Source organism: Platalea leucorodia, assembly GCF_965183815.1.
Source record: "Platalea leucorodia genome assembly, chromosome: 3".
Classification (NCBI taxonomy): domain Eukaryota; kingdom Metazoa; phylum Chordata; class Aves; order Pelecaniformes; family Threskiornithidae; genus Platalea; species Platalea leucorodia.
This window is the reverse complement of record NC_138825.1, coordinates 61,522,658-61,540,393: the sequence shown is the minus strand read 5'-3', so window position 1 is coordinate 61,540,393 and position 17,736 is coordinate 61,522,658. Positions and strand designations below refer to the sequence as shown.

Below are 17,736 nucleotides of genomic sequence, written 5' to 3'. Positions count from 1 at the left end.
CAAAAAAAAATTACAAGAGTTAAGAACTGACTGATACATCCTTTATCTTTTTTTTTTTTAACTAATGCATAAGTGCAGAATAAGATAAGATACTCTAGTTTAAATATCTTGTTTTACAATATACATTTTGTTCTAATTACGCAACAGTAAATCCCATGCTTCACATAGAAAAGCAATCCACAACATTAAGAAAAAAATTTACAATTTATGAAACAAAGTAAATAAATATTAGTATTACAGAATCAGAGCTGTACATAAAAGCTGTTCAGTTTTAATCATATAAAAATATGTTTTAGTGCAACCTCACATATATTGATGCTGTTTTGCTTTACATCATTTAGATCCAAGTGTCCAAAAAAGGAAAGAAATTACATTTATTACAAAGCAGATACACAAATTCTAAAATATGTACAAATTACTGCTAAAAAAATGCTTATAAGAATATAAGCAAAGTAAAGAAAAGGCACAAACATCTGTACAATTTAAAAGTACCAGACCCAATAAGAATTTCAAATTTAGTTTTGGTCAGGCTCATGATGACTTGTTATTTTATCTAATTCTTTTGATATAACAAAAGTATATATAATAGCAAACTACTGTAACTTAGAACAGGCATGCTGTAAAGTTGAATACTTCTTCTATCTCTAGAAAAAAAAAAAAGTGGGGTAAATGTATGGGTGAAAGTCTCCATGCATCTCAGATCAATGTGGCTTGCTCTTCTCAGATGACGGATCTTTTCTTTCCTGTGTGCTTGATGGGGGGTCGCTCCTGCTGTGAAAGCCCAACTGCCGGACGTCCACAAAGCTCTTGCTGTAAAAGGTGGGATGGGCTAACGCAGTCTGTGATGTACCAAAACTGTCCTGTTCACCACCGTGCAAGTCAGGATGGGTGGCTGAGGCACAGGTCTGGCCTGGCTCAGATCCACTAAAGTGTTTAATGCTAAAATGTGCACTTTCTAAGGGTTTCTGGTGAGGCTCAGAAGGCCTCTGCAGCTGCTCCGCCCCGTGCAGAACGGCTTCTTCTGTGGCGATTCGCAGAGAGGCTATGGCTTTTGTACAAGTCTGTATGTTCTCCTCCTGCTCCCTCTCGGTAGCCACGACACTGTCCTCCGACGTGCTCTGCGCCAGCAACAGCAACGGAGAGGAGGGCGCACTGGAGGGAGCGGTGGGGTGCAAGCTGTGCGGAGAGGTACGTTTCTCGTGGTGCTTAGAAATACTATATGATTCTTTCGTAAGGATTTCTGCAGTTCCTCTTTGCTTCTCCTCAGAGCCCTCCCTCTGCAGGGCCAGAGTGGACGGAGGATGTAAACCTGAAAGGGCCACCGGTACTGAATGGACCATCTGGATACCCCCGATAGGCATCATGGGGATGGGTGCTCGGATCTGTTGCTGGGAGTGTAGTGGAAGATGACTGAAGACGTAGTCGCTCGGACCTTCGGGGAACGGGCTAGACCCGCGGTGCTCCATACCTCCTTTTTCTCCATATACGTTGAAGTAAGGCCCCTGAGACAACCCCCTTCTCTGCAACCAGAAAAAAACAAGAGAAATGTCAGCGCTGCTACTAGCAAAATTCTTGTCCGGCTGCCAAACCACCTATCTGCTTTCCTGTCTAACACAACCTCCCATTCACGCAGCACCTTTCATCCAGATGGATCCCAAAGCATTTGGAAAACTCCACTAATTGCTTATCCAAACAACAGAGGAGGTTTTGCTTAGCTCAGCCCTACAGGGCTCATGCCTCTGAGGTGAAAGGCAGCAGCTAGTTAAGAGTGTTCAGCAACACAATGCAGCAATTTAGGTCAGGAAGTGAAGAGTATTATATTCAACTGAAACTGAGGAGAGAATTTGGGGTAGATAGAGTTTCATTCCCCAAGAGAAATTTGGCCAGGAGATCCATCTTACCCTCTCTTTTGGCAAACTGTGCAAACCGTGTTGGTATTGGCAGTCCACACTGGGTATCGAGACTTTGTTGCAGAGAAATACACATCCGAACGCTCCCTGCTCGCCACCGCTGCTTGGCAGTACGGGAAAAATCTGACTGCATGTACGTATTTTCTGCCTGATGAAAGATCCTGCTCTGGAGCCCCAGAGAAGGCACTTGCTCCTCCTACCCTCCACTGTGGGCTTTACCCAGTCCTTGATGAAAGGGGACGGGTATTTCCATGGAAGTTCAAGTGTCTCTGTGCAATGAAGACCCAAATTTTTATAGTCATTAAGACAATGGAGCACCACTCTGGCCTATCTGTAGTGTAAACAATAAACAATAAGAAAAGCACAGGCATTAGCTGTGAGTGAAAGTGATGATTCTGTCGCAGGGAGACTCACCCACTCATAATGGGACTGAGAAGAATGAGGGATTCTGTAACAGCTAATAAAAACCAATCTCACAATATTGACATTTTCAGTGCCTTCCCATTAGTTCCTGCCTTGGAAGAATGAATAGCTCCATCTCCACTCAGTATTAAATATGCCCTGGGCTTTTGGGTTTCTCTTTTTTTCATTCTTAACTTCTAAAATTTGTTTTCCATCTGATGATTAAGTATCATTTATTGCTGACCAGAGGAATAACGATGACAGAAGTGCAGGATGACATTTTCATAATTGTGTGTGGGATTTGGCCACACAACTCCCGGGGACTCCCATAGGAAATTAAATGAACGAAAATGCTCATCTCTGCTCTGCAAATTGACCAAACGCCTATCAATTGCCCCAGAACTGTACTGCTGCCACAGTCTTGGTGTGGCAGCCCGAGGACCGCGCTGCTAAATGCCAATGCATTAAAGTGGCAGCACTTCACTGCTGGGAAATCCTAGCTCTCACGGCATTAAGCAACCTCTTGATCCCATCCCAGGGAACTGGTTTAGGGGGCAATTAAAAGATTCAGTTTCTGTGCTACCCAGGGGCTCAACCTCACTGTGCTCTGATGCTTTGTCCTGTTCGATATAAATCAACATCGAGACAGGAAGGGTGACCCATAATCATCAGACTCAAACTTAAGAGATGTTATTATTCAGAGACTAATCTATGTTGGGAATTTTCCCATTCAGAAAGTGAGACACTTGAGTCTCATAAAAGAGAAACTGTCATAAGAAAGCACAGTGACAGCGTGTTATACTGCTGAATGGGGAAAAATTTACAGAATAAACTGCAGTTGCCAAGCCACAAGACATAGTTCACCTACCCTGTCAGTCCTTCCTATCGCCAACCTCACCTCTGCACAGCTGCTTGCCCCCTTTTTTTTCCATCTTTGGTCTGTCAACCCGTTTCTCAGGCATACTGTCCTCTTGGCTGTTTCCTAAGCCATGACATTTATCACTATTGCATTTGATGTGAACTTGGGCTAAGGGAAATAGAGCACAAGCAACTAAAAAAAGGAGTAAAACTTGTCGAAGAACAAACCTAGTCACACACAAATCTCTAATTGAGAAAAACACTGGCTTCATGTTGTACCCTGCCAGAGTTTCAAAAGGGAATAGAGCAACAGTCTGTCCTTGTCGGACAGAGGTGGCTAACATGACAGAAACAGCTACACGCTTCAAGATCAGCAGTATCATCCAATGTATGTCTCATATGCGTATTTTTTACATAGACAGTGACAGTGCGTGCATGTCCACTGGATGCCTTCCAAGCCTGGCTGAGCACATATCAGAGTATCTTTCTCTAGCTCTGGCAGATAAGTTTGGAAACGGCCGACATAAATGGTTACAGGCATTAATAACTGCTCATACCTCTTACCCTGCTTCTATTTCCTTTACCAATATCTAGCATTTTCATAGCTACAAGCAGACACACATATACATATTCATGGCGAAAGACTGAATATTAGAGGAGCTGTCTTCTTTTAACAAACATCCTGAAAATCCAAAGTCTCTATTCTGTTGACAGGGCGAGTATTAGATCCCATCACTGAGCACAGTGCAGAAAGTCACGGTATCTTTTTGCGGTGCAGTCAGAATGGGCTGCTGCCAGCGCAGTGAGATGAGCTCCTCTCTTTGTCAGGTGATGGGAATCCAGTTCGTTTCCTATTAATTCTCATTTGTTGCAGTTTAGCATATTTCCCTCCAACTCCAGGTGACATATAATTTCCCAAGCAACAATATTCTGCAGGAGCTTTTCACTAAACTCTCTGACTCAGTCGTAAAGCCAGAGTGCCACACCACACCCCTGATCGAAGCCATATCCAACTTCACAGGTCCCCCAGAACGCCTCAAGGATGAGACAGGGTTTTACCCTGTATCTGGTACATCACCCAAAACAGGCTATGAGGGATTAAGAGCAAGATGGCATTTCAAAGCCAAGCACCCTTCACAGATGTCCTCCTGGCAGCCTCAGACCAGAGCTTGCAAAAACATGGCAGGTGGAAAACAGTCTCTGATTACTATATTGTAATGTACTTGAGGCTTTTTAAAGTTAAAAACCAGAAAATGTTGAACTCTACTGTGAAATTCAATAACACAGCATATTACCGATGTGCTTTCTAAAAGACATGATGCTTAATAAAGTGACTATAAATGTGTGTGGACTTCAGGATCAGGTCGATTCGCAGTCCTACTGAGAATGCACCATAGCAGCCCACATACACCAGTGGACCTATTTACAGTTTACCTGGACTTTAGAAATTTTATGCTGGCTCACTGTACAGGAATGCATTTCACTCAAGATGATAAAGTATTGAGTGCTTGGGAAGCGATGTAATATCCATAAGTCTGGGATGATCAAAGGACCTTAAGTCCTACTGACTTTCAAGTGGATATAGAGGTGCCTAACTCCCCTCAGCCCTTCTGAATATATCAAGACAGGTTTCAGACTTCAAAATGAATGAGAGGCGCAACAAAACAGCAGCACAAGCAAAATCCACTACCTCCTAGAAGCTAAAACAGTTGCTAGGGCCAAGTTTTTACCGCTCACAGCAAGATATATTCACAGTCTCATTGTGTCTAGCCCTGGGACTGGAAGAAGAGGCAAAAGCTCTAGTCCACACTAAGAAGCAGCAGGGTGCACTAGGAGTGGGGACAAACAGGAACAGAGTGAAACTGTTGGTGCTGGATCCCATGTTCATGATGTAAGTGTTGTGGGGTTGGAGGGGAAGGTTGCTTTGGACCAACCCTGTGTGGTCTCTTCTCGCTCACTTGAATGCCCACTCACAGTTTAAGTGCACCTGCTGCACTCCTGGAGCACATTTTCTGGTTTAATTTCATCTGAAAACAATCCAGGTCACTTACTCCAAGACTGCTCTGCAATGTGAGTCAAAGCACAATAAATGTGACAACAGAGACATGTGCCTCATTCAAACTAAAATGCTAACAGAGATCCACTCAGGGTGCACAAAAGCAGCCTTTCCATCTCTAGTCTTTCTCTCAGGACTGGCATAAAATGACTGGGGAGAAGAATCAGAGCCCTTCAATAATGGCACCAGCCTCCTCAGAAAGGAAAGAAACCTGCGGCATTGACAGAAGAGAAGATCCTGAATGTATTTAGACAGCATTGGGGTTCTGCCTTTAAATTTGAAGACGGGCATTTAACTTGCCAAAGCCAAATGTGCACCAGCATCAACCAGAGCCTTAGGCTACTTTGGAGAGAGTATCCTGTTGCAAGAGTGTATCCTGTTATTAACTCCCAAAGAAAAAGTGTATTTTTCTGTATTTTTGTACAATCTGCAAAAATAGTTAATTTCCCCATGCTCTTTTCCACTTCCTAAAGAAACAATTTCAGTTGCTTTCTATGTGGTGCTTTCAATGCCAGAGCACTTTACAAGCTCTTTGCACAGGACCACCAAAGTGCATGAACATTCAAGGGGAAGCAACATGAAAGCGAACTAGACCAGCACTGGCCAAAGAGACTAGAGCAAATACATCGATTTCAGTGGAGAAGACAGAAAACTGGCCTCTTCTGGGAACTGCAGGCAGCAGAAGCACAAAACCACTCTTATTCCTGCAAGGACTGGGAACCCAGTGCAGCTCTGAAAGAGGAAGCAGGATTGTAAGCTGGCATCTGCATCACTGCTGCAGTTGCTAACCATGTTCTGATTTGCGGGATTTCACTTCTCTGAAAGTGAAAAACAGCCTTTATTCCTTTTTCTTCTCTGACAGCTTTCATTTATAGCAAGCTCAGGTGTTATTTGTCTTCCCACACGCTGAGTATAACAACTTGTGTTTCACCTAAACTCAACTACTGTTTGGCTGAAGTATGTCTTCCAGAAAGGCATCAAGAGGTGAGGAATCCGTCTTTCCTTCCTTGCAGTCATTTGTTGAGATGGGCAATCATCCTCACTTGTCATTTCCTCATTTAAATTTGCCTGGGCTCTGCTTTCAGTGATGCCTGTGTTCAGGTTCCAGTGACTGTCATGAGGTCTGGGCTTCTCTCTCGAAACACTCAACATGCCACTGAGTTACCGATGCTTTGTGTAGGACAAATGATCTTTTGCATTGGGTTTTTCACTGCCACGTCCCTGATCCTACCTCAAAAATAAGGTAAGTGTTAAAAGCCCATCTGGCATGGTGGACTTTCCAAAAGAAGGAGCTAAGGGTGCTAAAAGAGTCCTTACAATGTGCTAAACGCCTTGCTGGAAGGTGTGCATAACACACAAGGCAAACATTACAGCAAGAACTGTCAGATGGCCAAGGGTGACTGTTACATACCCTTTTGCCAGCATCATCACACATCCAAAATCTCTACTACAGGATGCCAGTGGAAGTGTCTCATACAGGACATGAGGGACTTGGGCTCCCTGCACAATGTCAGCTGTAGCATCTCACATAATCCCTTTCATTTGGTACTAAGACATCATGACTGTTAAACTGGTGGCTCTTTTTCCTCTTTTTGTGCTTCCTTACTTTGTCAGTAGGACTGCTGGCTGGATTTGTATCCTCTCTCAGCAATGCAGTGATCACTCCTATGAGAGTGCAGCAAGGTTTCAATGTGCCCTTCCTCAAGGACTGCTTAGTTAGCCACCCCACTCTGCTGCTCTCCCCAACAACTTGCCAGGCCATGGGGCCACGTCTAAGATGTGGGGGAAGTACCTGCATTGTCCTCTCCTACACACATGGCCACTCACATTGCAGCTTTCCCTTATCCCCCTGAAAAGATGGGAAGCCACTTTTGGATCTGCCAGACTGGCAGCACCTCGGCTCTGTTTGGTCCATCCCTGCTCCAGCCACCTTTGCCCAGCTGCATCCCTCGCTGCATTCCCAGATGCAGGTAACACAGCAGCCTGGGTCCACAGAGAAATTCACCCCAGAGCTCTGGAAACACTGATTTTATGAGCTCAGGGTTTAATTCTTCTCCTCTACAGAGAAGAACCACAAAGATTACATAAAAAGGCGAGAAGACTGGCAATGGGGAAGCGGGGAGGAGAGCCCTGCTGGGAGGACGGCAGGAAGGCAGGAGCCTTGAGGCAGCGGGAGCCTGTCACAGCTTGCCCGGGTTGAACCCACACATACGGGCTGACAAGGCAGGCAGTGAGAGGGCAGCAGCAACATCAAATGTGGCGAGGGAAGCATACTAAATAAATAAATGCATACATAGTCAGGCTGTTCCTTAACTCTGAAGACCATATTTATTTGTGGAGAGAGTGCTTTGTGAATGCTAGGGCCTGTCAAAAGCGCCAAGCTGGCAGTTTCTGAGAGCTGATTTACTGAAAGGGAACAGCACAGACAGCAGCTGTGCAAGTTTTGCATATTTCCATTTCCACCCAGACGGTTGTGCCCCTGTCAAAACAGCCAGTCGTGATGGCGCTTTCTGTGGGGCAAACAGCTGCCTGCTCCTGTCACACGATAATACCCTTTAAACTCCAGTTATAGATCCTGATTTCGATAGGCACCCTGCTTTTCCAAAAGGTTCCATTTATTTCAGTGTTTATATTGCATTAAACAATATGTTGGTGATGGGCACCATACTGCAGTATCAGGGCCTTAAGCCCTGATCTGGGCTTGATCGCATCTGACAGTCTGGGAGGTAAAAGGTTTTACAGTGCTGTAACAAGCCCCACATGCCATGTAAGCTTCCTGGGCCATTTTAAAATAAAGATGGGGGCAGTTAATGTAAGCCAGCCTAATTTCATTGAAGTTAATGGAGGTACTCAGGCTTGTACCAAGTCAAGACTTGACCCTTAGGCTGACTCTACAGCATCTAACTGAATCAACATCTTGACTTGGTCCCCGTCTATTCCAAATTTCTTGCGTTCATTCCAGGACTTCCCGCCGAGGCTCAAAGCTTACATCGCCTTCTTCTACAAAGCTGCACAGTTTTTTAAAATACTATGCAGATTAGGTAAGAGCACTGGTTTTGACAACAGGAGTGAAAATACTCTTTCATACTTACTGAATGCCCCACTGGAATAGATTCAGACTGTAAATATTGACCCATGGACAACGCTGGATTATGGTATAAGCCCCTCCGGGGAGATGCCGCTCTAACGGAGGCTATATATCTCCTTTCTCGCCTAGGAGACAGATCTCTTCGAACAGACGCATCTTTTCCTGGTGACATTGGTCTCCTTGGTGATAGGTGACGTCTTGGTGACACGTCCCGTCTTGGCGATAACTCTCTCCTCAGCACAGCCTCCTTCCGTGGGGAAAGGTGCCTCATGGGTGAAATATCTCTTCGGGGCGACAGATGCCTTCTAGGTGACAAATCCCCTTTTGGCATTAAATACCTCTTTGGTGAGTTATCTCTATAGGGTGAAGAATCATAGCCAGGTGATGAATGTCGACTGGAAGGTGAGAGGTCCCTCGGAGACGAACTGGGGTCTAAGGAAAGCATATAATCCTCATCCATGCAGCTAGGTATGTCTAACCTGTCTTTATCGGGCTCTGAATCGGTACTCTTGCTCTGGAAAAACCTCTGATATTCTGTCATCTGTGAGTCTTCACAGGAGTCGCTTGGTGTTATAAGTTGAGTAACCTGAATGCTAGGTAAGGTGACCAAGTAACTGATGAGAGAGGAGTGTCCCATGGAAAGGGAGCCCTCGGGGGAAGCCCCCTGTGATGCCCCAGCCGAGTTCACCGACAGGGAGGAGAACCGAGGGGGCTGCGGGCTGGTGCTTCTTGATCTGGTTTTTGGTGTTGAGTCTCCCTGAGTATCATCAAAATCATCCTCATCTTCATCATCATCATCATTGTCATCGCCATCCTCGCCATCTGACTCCTCCGCGTCAGAGAACTGGTGCTCTGCTGAAAGGCCTGCCAGGCTGCTACTCTTCTCTGCCTCCTGCTGCATGTCCTCCATGTTTTCTGAAACAGCCATGGCAAGTGAAAATGGTGAGAACACACCCCACCTCTTATGCCTTCCGCCACACTCGTTCCCCACCCAGCACATCCATTGCCATTGCTGGATGCTCTTTATCTGGGATGGCTGCATAAAGCCATTCTTCATAGCCTCAAACCTCAAAAATAATTTTTCATAATTCATACCTCAAAACTCTATATTTGAAAGGAAGCATAAAAAGCAAATTCACCCTACCCCACCTTGCAACTTCACTAAATGTTGCCATCTCTCACATCTAAATTGAAAAGATTGGGATCTTTATATGAGACAGACGACAATAGTTCATACTTTTATTTCTAGCTCCTCCTCATGTATCTTAATAAAAAATGTAACTCAGACAAATGGATCGGATTTATTTTTTATACTTCCTGTTTATTAAAAAGATGCCTCTTAATTAAAAAATGCCCCAAATTCTCTTAATATATTTTCCCATGCCAGCCACTGTGCTAAAGTGCAATGAGTCATTTGCATACTCCAGAGGCCATTCCAAGTAAATTAAATCATTCTGACATACCTGCTTCTTCAGTTTCAGCATCATCTACGGATGTCATTGATACTCCAAGCTCCAGGCATTTTTTCATGTGTGCTTTAGACTTCATATGTTTTGTCAGATTTCCTATGGATCAGAGATTAATCTAATTAATGGACAACAGCAAATATCACTCTCCAAGTCAGGTTTTGGTGTATCTTAACTCCGTTATCCTGCAGATGGGGGTTTTTAGTTTAAAAAAAAAACAAAACAGACAGGGCTGACTCATCCAGCCCATTGCCCTCAGAGCCTGTTTTAATAAGAGTGGGTTTTTATATCTTCCAAGAAAAAAGAAAAATTCAAATAAACTTAAACTCGGGGCCTGAGAGGTATATAGGCATCTCTCCAATTTTCCACATGACATTTAGGCACCCCAGCAAGCTAAAAAACTCGCTTTTGGATGTTATCTATCCCTGGGCTCAGTGTTTGTGATATGTACAGACTGCCCAGACATCAAAGTAAGTCCAATGCACACCAGTTGTTCAGGGCTCACACTCCTAGTTTCACTCCTTGAAAGTGGTACCTCCAAGCAAAGGGCTCCCCCATTTACTTCACATGTAGGTTCCAAATGTTCGGTGTGTAAAAAGCATTTTGAAGCAAAAGTACCCCACAAAAAAAGACACTTATGGGAGACTTCTCTATGCAAGTTTACCATCCAGCTGCCATCTCTGAACTGAGAGGAGCTGTACTTACAGCATTCACCTGAGATGTGGGAAATCCAGGTTCAGCTCCCTGCTTTGGAGTACGGATCTGAACCAGACACAGCAGGGATTTGAAATCAGATCTCCCATTCCCCTGAGGGAGCAATCTAACACTAGACTATTGACTTTCTGGAGTGCCTGTCTTGGTCTGTTTTTTCACAGATAAGAAAACTGGGTTGAGACTGGCCCCAAGAGACATTTCATGGCAAAGAATCTTGAGCACAAAGCACAAGCTGGAGAAACAAGAATATCACTTTAATCCATTAGCCGCTTCAGTCACATTTGCAACACCCAGCGGGGAAAGCATGGCACAAGCAAACTCAACCCACTACCACGACGTAGTGCTTCTTAGCTCAAGGAAAGCACTCTGAATGTACCTATGCTGCTTTTGGGACCCCAACCAGCATCTCCAGATGGTGCGTGTGGCACATGCAACCTGGGGGCAGGAACACTGCACCACTCTGTTGGATAGTGGAGGTGTGCTTAGAAGTTCACAAGTCAGTCTTCTCTCCTCTGACTTTCAGTCCCAGCTAGTTCAAATAATTCTCTTCGCAGTAAGAGTTTCTTATCGTACCTGCGCACTGAATGAGAAGTCTAACTTCCACTGATGCCTGTGGATGGCTAAACGCTCAGGGTGTACACTGAAAACCTAAGTACCTCTGAAGGCCTGTCCCCTACTCTTCTCAGCAAAATAGCAACAATAGTTATGAGGCTGACAACAGCTCATAAGCAGTAATACACCAGTTAAACACTTCTTGTACTTTGAAGGCTAACTTAGCCTCTTCCTACTCATGCCCTTCTTGTGCAACAGCATACCACCTCCTCCCTGTTTTCTCTTCTCTGCCAGAAATGCCAGCCTCAGCAAGCAATTTCACATTTCTTTCCATGCCATCTCTTCTGTCTGGAATGTCCTCTCTGAACACAGCTGCAAAACCACAATCCTCCTTCAAGTCCCTCCTCAAGACCCATTCCTCCAGCAATGGCAACTGTAAACAACGATCCCAGAACTGCTCACCAGATGGTCTACTGGGACTATGAACAAGCAGCTCCTTGTCTTTGTCTCTACACCCCCATGAAAGTTCTCATCTTAAATTAGGTTGATGGGTCTACTACCATCCATCAGCTATTCCCATCTTTGGCAGAGGAAGAAGTGCTGGAGTCATGGAAACTATTACGATTCTCAATCCTCAAAACAGCCATGAAGCTGCACTGGGATCTTGGGAGAAATTTCCTTCAGCTTCCTCTCTCCCCCTTCGAGTAAGTTCACCGCACTGGGACCAGAATCCATTTCCCTTGTCTGCCAAAGGGAAGCTAAGAAACTGAGAATGTAAGGCTCATTTGGGCTGTGCTACAAAGAAATGCTACCAAAGAAAAGGATTTTTTTCTTTTAAGGAGGTAGTTGCAATGCAAATCCGAATTCCAAAGAACATCATTATCTGTGGCCTCAGGGTGACAAATGGAAGCTTTTTTCTGTGCTGATAAATACATGTGAACACAAGCTATCAGATCTCTATTCATAATTAATGCCACAGTGGATGGAGTGGCCCATCTGGGAGACATACATTATTTATAAACTTGCAACTGACCCACTGTAAAGCCCGTGAAGGCATGTTTTCCTCAGCAGCTGATGCTCTGCTTCTTCATTATGTCATAACAAGTGTACTCTCCTGGTAGCATTTAAGTGTTGCTGCAATTAAAATTTGCACCATGTAACAATTTTGGCAGAAAGTATTATTTGTAAGGGCGGTTCCTATGTCACTACATTTTCTCTGCAGACAGATGGACCAGCCAAGAGCCTATAGCTCTTAATGAAGCTATTCAAGGAGTCTTGGAGTCTCGCAAAAATCCCTGAATCAATTAAACAGAAGAGAAAAACCTCTCTCATGAAGTCCTGTATATATAAACACAATAATTTTATTCTGAAGAAAATTCTCTCCTTGATTGCAAAGGGTGCTTGGATCCCAGATGGCAAAATAGCTCAAGATTTTTTTGGGAAGCAGCAAGAGTTCAGCAAAAAGGGTCAAGTACCTTTAGTTTTGAAGGCAAAATTGCACAACTTGCATACGTAAGGCCGGACATCAGTATGAGTGCGGATATGCTTTTTGAGCATGCTTGGCTTTTTGCAGCGAATTCCACATTCTTCACAAATGTACTTTCCTCTGCCACGACCTCTGACATAGACATAATCCTCATTTGATTTATACCTGTTGGAAGAGAGCAAGCATTTAAATCATAGAGACTCTAGGTCACATACATGCACAAACATCACCTTTATGCATCTGATCCTGATCCTGTATATATCTCATCACAACAAATCCACAGAAGTCCACAGGACTAATGAATTTCCAGGTTGGAGCTCACAAAGTATTTGCCTTTCAGGGAATGCACTGGTCCCAGTGTGTTTTAACAATATGAGACCAAAGGGTTGCAGTATGAGAACAGTATAAACACCTTGTCAGGAAACAGATCAGCTACCATTCCTATAGACACAGCACAACTCCAAACACAAGTCTGCAGGTTGGATTTATTTCAGCTAACTGTAGCCTTATACAACGCAGGCATCCACCACCACTGAAAACAGCGCTGTTTTGTGGCATGGTTCATTGAACTATTTTAGTGTATTTATCCCTTGGGATCAGATAAATCACATCCTGGAAATGCCCGTTTCTCCCCATTAAGCATAAAGGGAACACAGATGACTAGCAAGGAGGTACGCATTTACACTACAGATGCCTGAAGTTCCTGAAGACAGATCCCTCCCTAAGGGACACCAAGTTGAGTTCAGTCGGGTCCGTGCTGCTTTAGAAACAAAATGGGAAACTTCCAACCTGCATACTTAGCAGAAAGCGCTGTTAAAGGAATTTTTCTTAGCACAGGCGTAAGCATTCCATGCTATTTTTGCTGATTACATAGTGTGTAGTTAGACAATAAATAACATATCCAAATCTATGTAAAGCTGCACATTGCCTTTACTATCATGATAAATTGTTAATACTGAAATCTAAAAACACCCAGGGGAAGTGCTCAGGCTGTTCTGAGGTTTGAAGAGCGCTGAGCATTCCCTAGAGGGAGAATTTCATCCTCATTCACCCAAAGTAAAATCCAGAAATTGCGAGAACTGAGAAATAATATTTTTTCTGCCCTCTGTCCTCCATTGCTCTCTCCCTAAGCAGGACAAAGTACTTTCAGTCACCCTGCAGATGTGCAGCCCACAAAATATCATTGGTACTGACAGTCAGCACTTTAAATAAATAAGGGACTGTGTGAAAGATTCTGTTAATGTGATGATAACTCTACAAGAAGCAAGTGGCAATTTTTGGGTTGCAGAGCTGAAATATTTTTCAAGTGTGCTTTTCTTAGATGAACACTTCTTCCATATGTTCAGCTATATCACTGGCAATATAAATACTGAAGCTAATATCTTAGAAATACATAAAACACTGTCCTGTTTGTATGTCCATCTTGTTATCTATTAAACACATCAGCTCCTCTTTCAAATGTGGATGCCTAAATTCAGTTTTTTTCAGCTCCTTTCCAATAAAGTTGGCCCATTCCCTTTTCCAATGTCATTTAATATTTAGCCATCTCCGTAGCAGGGTTTTTTGTGTAACTTTTCTGGGATTCTGCTTTTCTGTCTGCCCCATTTCCCAGGTTCTCCTTCATAAACACATGCCAACAACTCCTAGTCACCTCTCTATCCAATGCTTCATCAACTACCTCCAGGCTTTCTCCCACAGACATAAAAAATGTCCATTATTGTTTGAAAGACTGCCATTTTATCTTCTTTTCATCTCTCCTTACGGTCTGATTTTGCTGGGATGGAGTCTAGTATATCACCCCTGATTGATACTGGTAAGAAAGATAGATGCTGTGTTGTAACATGTGCTTTTCTGTTGCTCCATCTCTGCTGTTCCTTGCCTGACCTCATTCCACCAGCTTCTGTCACCTGTCAGATCCCATTGGGCACAAAGACAATTAGACAAGATCTGTCTCCATCATTCATACGGACGGTTCTTGGCGATAACTGACCTTGACTCTCTAAGTATGCTTCACAATACTTCATAACAATGACTGTAAGAGAAATGACACACACAAATTTGACATTTGAAGAAGGCCTGGTCCAAAAAATGAAACACCAGACTGAGTCTATGGTGATTATCTTTCTAGCCCCCAGGAATATTACATCTTACTATTAACTCATGCCTCTCTCAAAGCTTTCAGTAATTTCCCCCTTCCCACTACACAACCTTCATGTAAGGACTATGGTCACTGCTGCTCTGAGCTTGATTTGAATGGGACTCGAGTTAAAAAGCATTAACAAGCTTCAGAGTCCTGCAATTTCTATCAAAAATGTTACTTTATTGGGGATTTTCAATTAGAGCGTATTACTGATAGATATACAAGAGCAAACATAAGCAAACTGTGAACTCCTGCTGTCATTAAGCGAGATATCAGGTGAGTGGGCATGTTTGCCCTGTCCCTCCTTTCTTTGCACTTCTTGCCGTTAGTAACTAACTAACTATACTGCAGCAAGTACTGAACTTCAAATTGCTGCTTTTCTTTGAGGAACACGGCTTCATAACCCATCAGGGTTTTGCAGTCACAGATGATGGAAAGCAGATTTTGTGATTCAGATCATCTCATTCGAATCAAGCCACCTGCCAGACATAATAATATGGTTGTTAGCTTCCTCCTTCAGAATCCCCTCTGCTGCCATGCTTACAAACTGCTCTTGATGGTCTTTGGTGCAGCAAGGTGGTGATGTGCTGTGACATCTACTTGTCGGCTCAACTCCGTTCACTCTGTTCCTTCAGCTTCTCTCTCATCTCCAGCCCCATCCATTTGCTTTCTGCCCACCTGCCATAGGAGCGCTCCACTCCCCTGGCACAAGGCAGCTGCACAACTGCGCTCCCCTGCCCAGCGGACAGGCTTTCCCACAAACCAAAAACTGACAACCGCAGATCTTTCTCAACTATGGATTCTGAATTGCCTTCTTCGCACTTACAAAACAAAAGCAAGAGAAACTTAAGCAAATCCACTCCCCAAGACAAACAAAAAGCAAAATGAAAATACCCTGCTGAAATAAGGTATCACCATGCACTCGTCTGTCCAGGGGAGAAAACGTGAAACAAAACCAACAGACATTTGCTGCGTAGTTCAGTGCACCACTTGCACGTGCTGAGATGATACAAAGATGAGCTTGGCGAGCAGAGCAGAACAGTACAACAGAACAGCTGTACAAGAGCAAGGAAGCATGGAAACCCACCCATGTTAAAAACTAGCTTTCAGAAGTCATGAACAAAAACCTGAAGAGGAGGACAAATTCAATAGTCAGGACAGAAAACACTGAAAGATGTGGTTATAACATGTAAAGAATATTAGACCCATTAAAAAAAAAGTAGCCAAACTAATTTAAAAAATAAATCTATCCTTCCACAAATAATTCCTATAAAATGTATGATAAAATTATGATGTATAAGAAAAGAGTGGACCCATTAATGCTACATCATCTTATTCACTGTAGCTTTGCAGGTTATATGATCCTATTGGGGAAGTCCCAGTCTATTGCACAGGTTATTTGTCCCCTCCACTCCAGAAATTAATGTGCACATCAAGGTTTCTTATGTTTTGTTTTACTCAAAGGATATCTAAACATAGCCAAGTATTACTAGGAGACATTTTCAGGTGACACGTGAATTATATGTCTTTATATAAATAGCTTCATAGACCTTATTGGTGCACAGGGAAGCTTAAGACGGTGTAAGTAACGTACAATGTTTCTTAAAGAAGGTGTAGGATGGTAGAGGTGTTTTATACAGTGATCTGTTGCAGCTCACACTGATCTGAATTCTCCGTTAGGTTGCTTTTCTTAACACCCGTTTACTCTTCTGACCTCTCATCACGCAGCTTACATCAGTGCAGACTATCTTCAGCTGGGTGATCCAAATTCAGAAATGATGCATAGTGGGAAGCAGGCAAATTTTGTACTTCAAAGTGGGTGTGAGCTGAAGCAACAGCTCTTTGAATTTCTTGTAAACTTAGGCTCACCCCTGAATTTGGGTCACTCTTGTGCAGCCAGCCTACTGGCTTGGGTACTAGGACAGTGTATACAGCTACAGAGAACAGCCAGGATCAGGGTGTCTGGGCCAGCATACCTGTCACAATCTCCAAAATAACATTTTCAACCTTTCAGGCAAGACGTAGGCTATACTCCTTCAGTGTTGCAGACTACAGAGAATTGCCAATGTTCATTTCATGGAGACTATCCAAGCAGAGCCAAAACACATAATGTTAATGAAGGACAACTGAGATTTTAAAGGGTACAAACTGATGGGAGAAGGAAACGGATGTACAAATTTCTCACATCTCCATCCTGACCTATTTAGTTACCCCAATAACACAGTGCTGTGAGATCATCTGAGTTTGGTAAGACTGAAAAACACATCTTGTTCAGCCACCTGACTCTTCCCTACTAACAACTGGCAAATTAATTGCATTGTGTCAGAATTCTGTAAAAGAAATAAAACAATATCTTCCATTTTAGAGTGTACTGCAGACGCAAAGAAGTGTCCATTTCATTTGCTTTTTATAACAAGCTTCTTAAGCCTCAGAACAATGCTAATGAGCTTTCAGGTCTCCTTTTCCCTTCTCTCTGTTATTTGTTTCTGTTATCACTTGAGTGATAGAGGGCCACGGTAAAATTAAACATTATTTTATCAACCATACATGACAGATCTATGGATTAGGCTTAGATATCATAGATTTCATTGTCATCTTACATTTTATCTCCAAAATTCAACCTCAGTAAATAATAAAAATTTACAAGAATAAGAGTAAGCATGCCTAGCTAACCCACTGAAGTGAGTGGAGGTCCACAGAGTCTAAAAATGGAAAGATATCCTCATGGAAGCCATTAAATACAAAGAAATGGTATAGAAAATATCAAAATGTTAACTGTTTATCCATTTCTTTACAGCCTAAGGAATGAAAGCAACAATTTCAAGTGAGTGCTCTCACACAGATAGAAAATATAATTGTCCCAATAGCAAAGTGGAGCCAAGAGTAAGTATACAGGTACCCCGTAGTTTGTTTTAAGACTGACATATACACAAAAAAAGAACAGGCTGGGGAGCTACAAGACATGGCAGGAATACAGGAGACTGTTCACATCCTAATTCATTCATATTAATTTTCAAATCTCTTTAAAATCACAGGCTGAGCTTGAAATTTCCAGTTGCATTTT

At 43.2% G+C, this 17,736-nt stretch overlaps 1 protein-coding gene across 13 annotated transcripts in view; it reads right to left on the bottom strand.

Moving 5' to 3' along the window:
* Nucleotides 1-285: 285 nt before the first annotated feature.
* The window catches only part of HIVEP2 (HIVEP zinc finger 2), a 142,988-nt gene continuing 125,537 nt past the window's right edge, over nucleotides 286-17,736 (bottom strand). For all 13 annotated transcript variants that reach the window (XM_082307890.1, XM_082307883.1, XM_082307884.1 and 10 more), the window contains 4 exons: nucleotides 12,522-12,697; nucleotides 9,778-9,879; nucleotides 8,319-9,229; nucleotides 286-1,520 (listed from right to left, as the gene is read on the bottom strand). In XM_082307890.1, coding sequence (XP_082164016.1) covers nucleotides 702-1,520; nucleotides 8,319-9,229; nucleotides 9,778-9,879; nucleotides 12,522-12,697 — 2,008 coding nt within the window. In that variant the 3' untranslated portion in view covers nucleotides 286-701. The remainder of the gene's footprint in view (nucleotides 1,521-8,318; nucleotides 9,230-9,777; nucleotides 9,880-12,521; nucleotides 12,698-17,736) is intronic.